This window comes from Pelobates fuscus, chromosome 9 (genome assembly GCF_036172605.1).
Source record: "Pelobates fuscus isolate aPelFus1 chromosome 9, aPelFus1.pri, whole genome shotgun sequence".
NCBI classification, from domain to species: Eukaryota; Metazoa; Chordata; class Amphibia; order Anura; family Pelobatidae; genus Pelobates; species Pelobates fuscus.
The window spans coordinates 41,798,084-41,810,090 of record NC_086325.1 but is presented as its reverse complement, the minus strand read 5'-3'; the positions used below and the strand labels follow the sequence as shown (position 1 = coordinate 41,810,090).

At 39.3% G+C, this 12,007-nt stretch overlaps 1 protein-coding gene across 4 annotated transcripts in view; it reads left to right on the top strand.

The window, feature by feature from the left end:
- The window catches only part of DIAPH2 (diaphanous related formin 2), a 1,045,110-nt gene that overhangs the window by 535,859 nt on the left and 497,244 nt on the right, over nucleotides 1-12,007 (top strand). For all 4 annotated transcript variants that reach the window (XM_063431883.1, XM_063431882.1, XM_063431880.1 and 1 more), the window contains one exon: nucleotides 10,061-10,300. In XM_063431883.1, coding sequence (XP_063287953.1) covers nucleotides 10,061-10,300 — 240 coding nt within the window. The remainder of the gene's footprint in view (nucleotides 1-10,060; nucleotides 10,301-12,007) is intronic.

The window sequence follows — 12,007 nt, the reverse complement described above, 5'->3', positions numbered from 1 at the left end:
TTATTTGGTATTTAATGAGCAAAGTGTCCCTAGAAAATGAGAGATGTGGTCACTTTTAATATATTATGGTAATATGATGTTATGACAAGTTACACTTTTATATGTCTCTTGTCGTGGCTCTCCAACTGAATTCTAGAAGATCAGGATGGAACAAACCAGCTGGTTTAGAAATGCTGGAGCACTGGATGTCAAAAGACTAATACATGCGGGGGGTAAACATAAAATGCTTAAAACTGTAACTTTTATTTGTAAGGTATCAACTATACCTTGGAGATAGAACTTTGCAATTAACAGAATTCTACAAACGCCCAACTTCAGATGTTTTAGATTAGGTGTTTTAAAACTACAGCTTCCATGATGCTTTGTCATTCGAAAGGCATGCTGAAGGCATGCAAAGCATCATGGGAGTTGTAGTTTTCAACATATTGGGATCTACCTTTTGAGCAGCACTGCTATAAATACTGGTTTGGGCACAAAAGTGTATGTTGGAATCCGGAGAACATTCTATTGTTTCCAGGAGAGCAAATCCCGTGTTTTAACTTTCTACCACGATTGCTAATTTGAAATGACTCTTATTGTATCCAATTCTTTCTCATTTAGTTTTTTTTTTCTCTCTAAGACATTCACTGTCTCTTGTGCCCTCTAAGACCAAAGGCACTTGTAGTTCATTAAGCGTCTCCTAAATTCCAGCAATTTTACACTAAGCTTATGTAGGTTACAGAACCTCTCATATGGATTATCTTAAAGTACCTTTATCCAGCAAATGACTTGCACCAGAACTCTGCTCCATATTACAACAGCTGTAAGAGTTCTAAGTTATTTTTCTTTCAAATCTAACTCCATGCGCAGAAATCGCATAATATGCAATTTAAATTCTTGCCATTTGTCCTGTAATAAGCTTCTGGCTTTATTTTAAAAGAGCTAATACTCATGTTGTGCAACACACATTAAAAAAGGTGATTGTATATATTAAACTTCTGTGATTTTCAGTGTAATACCATCATAGGCGTGCGCAGCCAATTGCATTAGGGTGTGCACCCTAAAGCACAAACACACGGCGCATGTATATATATATATATATATATATATATATATATACATACACACACATACATATACTGATGTTTGTGTGTGTGTGTGTGTGTGTGAGAGGGTGTTTGTAGTGTGCTATGTGGGTGAGGGTGCTGGTAGTGTGTTGTGTGTGAGGGTGCTGTTTGTGTGATATGTGTGTGTGAGGGTGCTGTTTGTGTCGTGTATTTGTGAGTGTGCTGTTTGTGTGAGGGTGCTGTATGTGTTTGTGAGGGTGCTGTTAGTGTGCTGTGTGTTTGTAAGGGTGCTGTGTGTGTGTGTGTGTGTGTGTGTGTTTGTGAGGGTGCTCTTAGTGTGCTGTGTGTGTGTGTGTGAAGATGCTCTGTGTGTGAGGGTGCTGTATGTGTGCTGTGTGTGTGGGTGCTGTATGTGTGTGGGTGCTGTTTGTGTGCTGTGTGTGTGAGGGTGCTGTTTGTGTGCTGTGTATGTGAGGGTGCCGTGTGCGCGCGCTGTTTGTGTTGGGGTGCTGTATGTGTGTAGGTGCTGTGTGTGTGTGTGGGTGCTGTATGTGTGTGTGGGTGCTGTATGTTTGGAGGGATTGTGAAGGTGGGGGCAGATTAGTAAATAACCCCTCTCCCTTCTTACCTTATGTAGGGAGGGGGGATCCTTGCTGTCCAAGGGAGAGTGAACTCTAGCCTGCGGGGCTAGAGTTCACTCTCGCGAGATCTGAGCATTGCCGCGGCAAAGCTCAGATCTCGCGAGAGGAACCTGGCGGAGCTTCTGTCTAGAGCTCCCCGGGTCCTCTCCTTCCTCCCTCCATGCTGCTGTGGCTGGTGAGGTACATCGTTGATCTCCCCGCCGGCCCATGGAGGCTAAGAGCAGAGCCGGCACTCAGATAGCGCCAGCTCTGCATGAGCCGACAGGGGAGATCTGGAGATCTCCCCTGCCGGCAGGGGTCAAGTCCTGGGGAATAATATGTGGGATCTCTCCCAAGATTCCCACCCCCTCAAAAAAAATAATATACACTTGTGTGTGTGTGTGTGTGTGTGTGTGTGTGTATATATATACGCGTACACACACATACACTCACACACATATATTCACAGACACATACACACAATTACATACTACACTCACACATACATTCACAGGCACACACACACATACATTCACAGACACACACACACACACACAGACACACACATATATTCACAGACACATACACACTTACAAACACATACACTCACAGACACACACACATACACTCACAGACATTGACACACACACACACACACTCACATACACTCACACACACACATTCACAGACACACACACACATTCACACACACACACATACACTCACACATACATACACACACACACACACATACAGACACACACACACACACACTCACAGACACACACACACATACATTCACAGACACACATTCACAAATTATTTTTTTAATTAAAAAAAAAAAAAAAATTGTCCACCCAGCCTCCCTACCTGGAGTGCTGGCATGGACTTGTCCCTGGGGTCCAGTGGGGCGGGCGCCTCTCTCCATATCAGCCTCTCTCTCCATATCAGCCGCGGCGAGGGAGCTGTGAGCTGTGTGCTCTCTGCTCCCTCTCGCCGCGCGGGCAGTCTACAGTAGCTGGGAGCCGGAATATGACGTCATATTCCGGCTCCCAGCATCAGCAAACAGCGCGCGGCGAGAGGGAGCAGAGAGCACACAGATCACAGCTCACAGCTCCCTCGCCGCGGCTGATATAGAGAGAGAGGCTGATAAGGACAGGGGGGACACAGGGGGAGGAAGGGGGACATTAAGTTGCGCTGAGTGCCTGCAGGAACGGCGTTCCTGTGCAAATAACAGTGCAGGAACGCTGTTCCTGCAGGACAATCCATAGACGTGCCGCGGGGATTAGGGTGTGCCCAGGCACACCCGGCACACCCCGTGCGCACGCCTATGAATACCATTCCAGCAGATCTTCTAAATAGATTTTTAACAACCTTTCATACTGTATTGTTTAAATAATAAAAACAATAGGAAAAGTCCATGCGATGAAAAGACATTGGAATTAGAAATTCTTAAAGCGACCATTATTTTCACATACAAATTAGGTACATTGGTGGAGTAATGATACAAGCTTTTCAACTTAATAATCCTTGCATTCATCACACATAATAAAGGTCAAAACTGGCTTTTAAAAATTCATTTAGAAGAAACATGCTTTGAAATTGGGTTAGTCATCATTAAAATAGACTAATTAACTTAATATTCATCTTGTTTGTGAATGAATTCAGTGAATCACATTTTCATTTAGATGAAGTTTTGAGCTAGTTATAAAAGCATTTTTTTTTGTTTGAATTTACATCTTACAATCACTGTGATTCACAATTAATGCAAGCCAAGTTTAATATTGATGGAGAGAGAGAGAGAGAAATGCAGTGTGGTCCATTTCCATTTTTCACGTATGCATATGAGATCTGCATTATTTAGTCATTCCAAAATCAAAATGTGTGAACGTAGAAAGGATTTTGCAAATTAAAAAAAAAAAGTCACTAATTTCTTTTCGAATACTAATTAGGGAAATACTTTAAACATTAGCATACATCTTGCATCTTTTTTTTCGTTTGAAGTGAAATTAGTCCGCATTACTCCTAGCCATAGGAATAATAATATTAATAATAAATGATTCCTATACGTTGTCATACATTTATCATTCTTGCGAGTAGCAAATGCACACATGTAAAAGCTTATACTATTACCCGATTTTATGATACTCTTTTCAGTGGATTTAGAAGAATCAAACTATGTGGCTACTGAAAGCACATAGTCACAATGTTAAAAGCTGTCTTGCTGGTATTTTAATAATTTTAAAATACCATCTAGACCTGGAGATTCGTTTTGGTCCAAACTGCAATTCATCCGAATCGGGGCCAATCGGGTGATTGGTTGAATTCCCGAACTCTGAGCCAAAATGAACCCAAACCATGACACAACTGAATGTACAATGTCCAATCATGTTTGTTTTGGTTTGTAATTCTGAATTCCAATCATGGCACTAAAAAAGCGATGACTTGACAGGAAAAAAGACGATTGATGGTTATCACTAAGTGTTGAGAAGTTAACAATAGAGAGAAATAAAGCAGTGCAAGTAAAATAACAAAACAATACCTCTACAAGTATTTGATATATTTAATATAATATATAAATAAAGATTTTTTATTTATTTTTTTACTTTTTGGTTACACAATTAAATTAAACAAGAAACATATTACATGTATTATTATTGAACAGTAAATATGATGTAGATCTCTGAAGTACTGGTTGAAAACTGGTTTCTATCTTCCTTGAAAAATCAATAGATTATAAAATTGCCAATGCAATTTTATATTGTTTAAGTTGTACTTCTACACTGATAATAAAAATGTAAAGAACTTGTAGCAGTTCTGTTTACTACTCTCACATATACTTGTTAACAACCTAAGGTGAGCAATTTACTGCTCGCCCCCATCGTTGAGCAGATTATAATTCGGAGGAGGCTTGTCAAGCAGAGACTAGTGATAAGAGGTCAGTGTTTACAGCTTTATCCATAAAATAGAGATAGGCATCACCATGTTCCAACAGATACTGTTTCATTGGGGAGATTTGTGGAGTCTGCCTTTATAGCAGATGATACATGGTAACCGTATGCTAGATTTACAGAAGTGATTACTATAACTGAGCATTCATTATACCTTGTAACAGGAAACCAAATTAACAATAACGCCAACAAATGCAAAGATTGCAGAAAAAGATATGATCTTTACTTTGACTATACACACACAAACAAAACACTTTTACAATTCAATAAAACAACTTGAATTAAAAACATAATTAACAATTTAACAAACCCATGAGTGAGCATCATGGAAAATATATAGCAAAAAAAAAAACAGCCCTCAAAATGTCTGTCATGTATCTGCTTGTAATTTTATAGCCAACAAGTTAATTTTCAATTTCAGGAAACCTGTGCATTTTTGGAAGAGAGAAAGAGATATTTTTGTAAGCATATGGCATTCGGAGTGCCAGATGGATGAGCAACACTTTTTTAGGGTTATTTACTAAAGTGAGAGTTCAAAGTGAATTTCAAATTCAAGGTCAAAATAGCTGAACTGGAACGTTTCTAAGCCAGCTATGCTTTTAGTTTGGCTATACTGGTCTTGAAAGGACCACTATAGTGCCAGGAAAACAAACTTGTTTTCCTGGCTCTATAGGGTCTTTGGGTCCCCCCCCCCACCCTAAGAGGCTGACTCCTGCCGGGCTGAAGGTGGAGGAAGGGTTTAAATTCTTACCTTTCTCCAGCGCTGGGCTCCCTCTGGGCTGGGGACTCTCCTCTTCCGACGTCATGTGCCGAAAACCTGTGCATTGTTGGAAGAGAGAAAGATAGATCTGACAAGCCTGATTAAAATGGCAGACAAGTTGCAATTTTGTAATCTTGTCATTCATAGCCATTGTTCTTGAAGCGGATCTGTCACTATTAAGTATTTCATAAATATACTTTTTTTTTTTTTTTTTTATATTTATTTTTTATTGAAGGTTTTTCAAAAGTAAAAAGTACAAGTTTTTCAAAAGTAAATCCAGTACATAGTTGCGTCATAAATAGTGATGTCCCGAACGGTTCACTGGCGAATAGTTCCTGGCGAACATAGCATGTTCGCGTTCGCCACGGACGGCGAACATATGCGATGTTCGGTCCGCCCCCTATTCGTCATCATTGAGTAAACTTTGACCCTGTACCTCACAGTCAGCAGACACATTCCAGCCAATCAGCAGCAGACCCTCCCTCCCAGACCCTCCCACTTCCTAGACAGCATACAATTTAGATTAATTCTGAAGCTGCATTCATTTTTATTTTATTTTTTGTATTATTATTATTATTATTTTGTGTTTGTCTTTATTATGCATTATCCCCCCATAGCCAGTAACCTGTGTTTATTATACATTATCCCCCCCATAGCCAGCAACCTGTGTTTATTATACATTATTCCTCCCATAGCCAGTAACCTGTGTTTATTATACATTATCCCCCCATAGCCAGTAACCTGTGTTTATTATACATTATCCCTCCCATAGCCAGTAACCTGTGTTTATTATACATCATCCCTCCCATAGCCAGTAACCTGTGTTTATTATACATTATCCCCCATAGCTAGTAACCTGTGTTTATTATACATTATCCCTCCCATAGCCAGTAACCTGTGTTTATTATACATTATCCTCCCATAGCCAGTAACCTGTGCTTTCTTATACATTATCCCCCCATAGCCAGTAACCTGTGTTTATTATACATTACCCCCCATAGCCAGTAACCTGTGTTTATTATACATTATCCCTCCCATAGCCAGTAACCTGAGTTTATTATACATTATCCCTCCCATAGCCAGTAACCTGTGTTTATTATACATTATCCCCCCATCGCCAGTAACCTGTGTTTATTATGCATTATCCCTCCCATAGCCAGTAACCTGTGTTTATTATACATTATCCCCCCATAGCCAGTAACCTGTGTTTATTATACATTATCCTCCCATAGCCAGTAACCTGTGTTTATTATACATTACCCCCCATTGCCAGTAACTTGTGCTTACTATACATTATCCCCCCATAGCCAGTAAACTGTGTTTATTATACATTATCCTCCATAGCCAGTAACCTGTGTTTATTATACTTTACCCCCCCATAGCCAGCAACCTGTGTTTATTATACATTATCTCCCCATAGCCAGTAACCTGTGTTTATTATACATTATCCCCCCATAGCCAGTAAGATGTGCTTATTATACATTATCCCACCACAACCAGTAACCTGTGTTTATTATACATTATCCTCCCATAGCCAGTAACCTGTGTTTATTATACATTATCCTCCCCATAGCCAGTAACCTCTGTTTATTATACATTATCCCCCCCATAGCCAGTAACCTGTGCTTTTTATACATTATCCTCCCCATAGCCAGTAACCTCTGTTTATTATACATTATCCCACCACAACCAGTAACCTGTGTTTATTATACATTATCCCCCCATAGCCAGTAAGCTGTGTTTATTATACATTATCCTCTCATAACCAGTAACCTGTGTTTATTATACATTATCCCCCATAGTCATTTATCGTTGGACCCAGGCAGCATGATGTCTTAGGCCGGCCCAGAGAGTGAGTGAGTGAATAATATAATATATATGTTCAGAAACATATTAGTAATATATGTAAATCGGGTTCATGCAAAGAGGGTGAAAAGGTATTAAAGAAAAGCACACTTATTGCATCAAATTTACAAAGCCAAACTTTTAAAAGCTTTCCTCATTTCTTTCTCGGGATGAGGAATATATCGGTTGTAGACTGAGGATTTCCATCTGCCCAATCTTTTAATAATATGCACTGGAGTGTCAGTGTTGAAGGAGACCGAAACTGCCCCTATTCTAAATGAAAGACCAGAGACATGGATACAACCCAATCTTAGGAGTAGTGTTCTGATGTAGAAGATGAATTTAGCCGTAGTCAGAGGGATTCTGTGAGAGTAGTGGTGAAATGTGTGTGGCACGACTGAGTGTGGGTAAGTAAGAGTCAAGTATTTTAACTGGGCACTAGTTCTAGGTGGCATAAAGCGGTATAGCGGATGGATGAGTAGTTCGGTTCGTTTTAGAGGTTTGTAGAGAAAGTATATAGTGATCATGATTTTTAGCGATATCCAATATTTTAAAGGTGGTCTTAAACAAACATAAAATGCTATATAAAATTTGTGGGAATATCGAATAGTCGTGTACAGTAAATCAGAGAGGGCTCAGAATATCGAACCATCGATCGGTAACCTGGATGAAGTAGGGGGTCTATCAGTTTTATTAAATACGCGGTAATATGCTTTTAATGGGATAGGACGTTAGGAAAGGTGTGTGATTGGGATAAGTGGTTGTGGCTGTATTTACCTTATCCTGGGACCGACCTGGCTCCTATGCTTGAGCCGCGAGTGGCTGGATCACTCCTGCCTCCACACGAGCCGCATGTGGCTTGATCTCCTCTTCTGACTTAGCTGCGTGCACTGACCGCAGTGATCGGTCACGTGTCCCACCTGGCACTAGGAGCACGGCTCGAGTCACAAGCTCGCTCTTAAAGGGGCAGTGGGAGCCAAAAGTTGATTCAGGCTCCCATTGGCCCACGTCATTCCAGCACCCCCACACACGAACATTTTGCAAATGGGGAGTTTGCAGTTGTGCAAATGGACTGTTTGCGGTTGTTTGCGGTGCGTTAAACGGGGAGTTTGGTCTGTCACTGTGAAGCGGGCGTAACCCTTACACTACCTGATCGATACAACATCATTCCTGATGTTTTAAAGCACATTATTCCAAACAATTTAGGAATTTTAGGTGATTTAGGCCCTTTATGGATTAAAACCAGACTCTGCATCAACTATGTAATTTTCCATGGGAGTTTTGCCATGGATCCCCCTCCGGCATGCCACAGTCCAGGTGTTGGTCCCCTTGAAACAACTTTTCCATCACTATTGTGGCCAGAAAGAGTCCCTGTGGGTTTTAAAATTCGCCTGCCTATTGAAGTCTATGGCGGTTCGCCAAGTTCGCCCGTACGCGAACATTTTCGGAAGTTTTATGTTCGCGACATCACTAGTACCAAATCATGGCTTAATTTTTAAGTCAGTCGACTAGGCTTTTAATAAGTGACCAGGAGAAGTCAATGATCCATGGTCATTGAAAAGCTACTTAAACAGTAGCTTAAAAAGTAGGGATTTTTTTCATATACAAAATGATAAAAGATAAACAAATATAAAAAAGACAAAAATGACAAACATGTGACATGCAGAAGATGTCTGAATTGTCTTTGGAAATTATCTTATTTATAAACATTCTCTGTTTCCCTGATATTAGAAGAAACCTTACCAATCTAATAGGATTTCTTGGAATTTACTTTAAAATTGGGTGCTCGACAGACTGGTTTACATCCTCTTCTGTATGATCAGTGACGTCAAACACACAACTCAACTGTGTAATTGGAGCTTTCAACTCATTGTTCTAGGGAACAATAAATACCTTAGGAAAATTTCAAAGATATATATATATATATTTTTTTTTTTTTCGCAAGAGTTAATTCAAGCTGCAAGAGATTTCCAAACCTCTGGTACTAAAATACACTGCTCAAAAAAATAAAGGGAACACTTAAACAACACAATGTAACTCCAAGTCAATCACACTTCTGTGACATCAAACTGTCCACTTAGGAAGCAATACTGAGTGACAATCAATTTCACATGCTGTTGTGCAAATGGGATAGACAACAGGTGGAAATTATAGGCAATTAGCCAGACACCCCCAATAGAAATGTACACTTTTATAAATTAACCTGGATACACCCCCTTGGCTTTAGAGCAGACAGGAGGTAATGGTATATCCTGGTTTCATTAGCTCCATGCAGCTGTCCTCAAGAGACAGCAATTGCCTAGAGCACCTGACTTAAAAAAGACTTCTCATTGAGCTGCATTGGAAAGTCTGTGATTGGGCAGCCACAGAAAGTCTGGGTGGAGTTAGAAGGGGGAAACTTGCAAAGGCAGCAGACAAGAGGTTTGCAGGTTTTGCGAGCTGTTTTTAGGTATGCATGCACATTTTAATTTTGGGTATATCTACTAAACAGTGATTTTTATTTATTTTGTATTTGGACAATGGAGAGTCCCTTTAAAGGGTTACTTTAAGCCCCATGACCACTTTAGTGATTTGAAGTGGCCATGGTTTCTGTAAGTCAAGGGTTTCACTTTGAAACACTGCACATACAGAGACTAACCTATCCGAGCATATCCACATTCGAGAATTCAGGCATTTTCCCAATTCTATTTTAGTGGAGATACTGAAAAAACCTGGACCGCTTGGGGGACTTGTTAATTATCAGTTCTTGAATTACACGATGACAGCCCTTTTTCTGATCATTTGTGAGGTTTTGCCATACCTGCATAAAAATAAGTCATTCTTTTTGTTCCTTTTCAGATGAGTTCGATGAAAATGCTTCGTCCACGACTTCATGGTATTCTCTTTAAGCTTACGTTTGATGAACACATCAGCAACATCAAGCCTGATATAATGAGTGTAACATTAGCCTGTGAAGAACTGAAGAAGAGTGAGAACTTCAAGAAAATGGTAGAACTCGTATTACTTGTAGGAAACTTTATGAATTCCGGCTCAAGAAATGCTCAGTCACTTGGATTCAACGTCAGCTTTCTTTGCAAGGTAAGTCATTCTGATACAGTTAAAACCTATGGAAAATATTAAAATTTACCACATGGTCTCCACATGCCAAGTGATAAAAGGTGGATGAGATCACATTTACATCGCCAGGTCCTCTATACACAAAATGAAAAAGTGATCTAGATGTTGTGAATGGTGCAGGATAAACAAGGTAAGACAAGAAATTGATGGAATGGATTTGGTATGTGGGTAAATGGAGTAAACCTTTAACTATATTGGATGCTTCTTTCTATTTTTCTACTTTCCAATGAATGTGTAACAAGTTTACTTCATCATTCTGTGGTCATTGAAAGTCCAGATATGTAGTTATTGTGGGTTGTTAGTGTGTGTGTGTGTGTGGGGGGGGTTGTTAGCGTATTTGTGTGTGTGTGTGTGTGTGTTTATATATGTGGGGCAAAAGTATCCAGAGCAGTCTGAATGAACCTTTCCTTTTCCTGGTTAAATACTTTATTATTAATATATGCCCCAAATAAAGTAGTCGATGATCTCCCACTATATTGGAAGATCATGGACTACTTTATTTCATTATATTTGAGGCATATAATGAAGAGGTTAATGTTGTACAAGAAATGTGGAGACATTGTCTTTTAGTCTTACGCCATACTGTATATATTTTTCTATTACCTCTTTACTAAATGAATAATTTAGCTTTCACTCATATTAAAAGCCAGGAAACATTTCTGATTGCAAAGGAAAAAGATTAAATGTCTCCTTTGTATTATAAACATGGTCAAATTTAATATTGCTGTCGCTAATTTTATGTTGGTAAGAGCAAACAAAATGCTGTCTGAACTGTGCTTTCAGACATGAAAAAGATATACAAATGAGACTAGCACGTTCATTATGTGTTTGTCTCTTCTGTGTGAAGCATTTACAATGAAAGTATTTTTTTTATTTTTATTTTATTACAGCATATAATAGCACCTTGAATGTATTTGACAGCAGTATTCAGTGTTATTTCCTTACAGGTAAATGCTTTCTGGCAACTCAATTATTAAAATTCCCCAATAATCTAATATGATTCACAACACAAGTCTGTCACGTGTGTGTCAACAGGAAAAAAGAAGGCTTAGCGTGGAAAAAAAAGAGCCATTTCCCCCAAACAGTAATTATGAATGACACTGCAAAATTAAAGGCATAAGTGAAATTGAAAAGTGAAAGCTTTCACATAATTAAAACGGCAGACTGTGGTTATTTATGTGAGAAAGGCAGTCAGATACAGTTAATCTGAGTCAGTTTGCAAGTTTTTTTTTTTATTTAGTTTTTTTTAATTTAATTTTGAATTAAAAAGGGATTCAGGATTAAGACGTGACTTGTAAATACAGGCTATAAGATTGGTTTCTCGCTTAGAACTTGTACGTGCCCATATCCTCAGATGAATCAAGCATGGATTAACCTGGTTTAGCTGTGTATGGTACATTAAACACGCTGCAGTCAGTGGTCAGCCGGAAATGAAACATACATCTTCTCTGATTTGAATGGCAGCTCAGTTCTACCCCCCTTATCTGCCTGCAATATCAAGGCAGCTCTCGGCTAACAAAGTGCCTGAATGTTTGTATGCGGCTTTTGATAATGTTTCCCTGCAGTAATGTGTGCACCTTTTTTTCTACTTCCGTGTGTGTTTGTCAGACATTCTACCCAGCTATCTGACGCTGCATGGTTATCTGATTGATTTACCTTTCTTTGTGT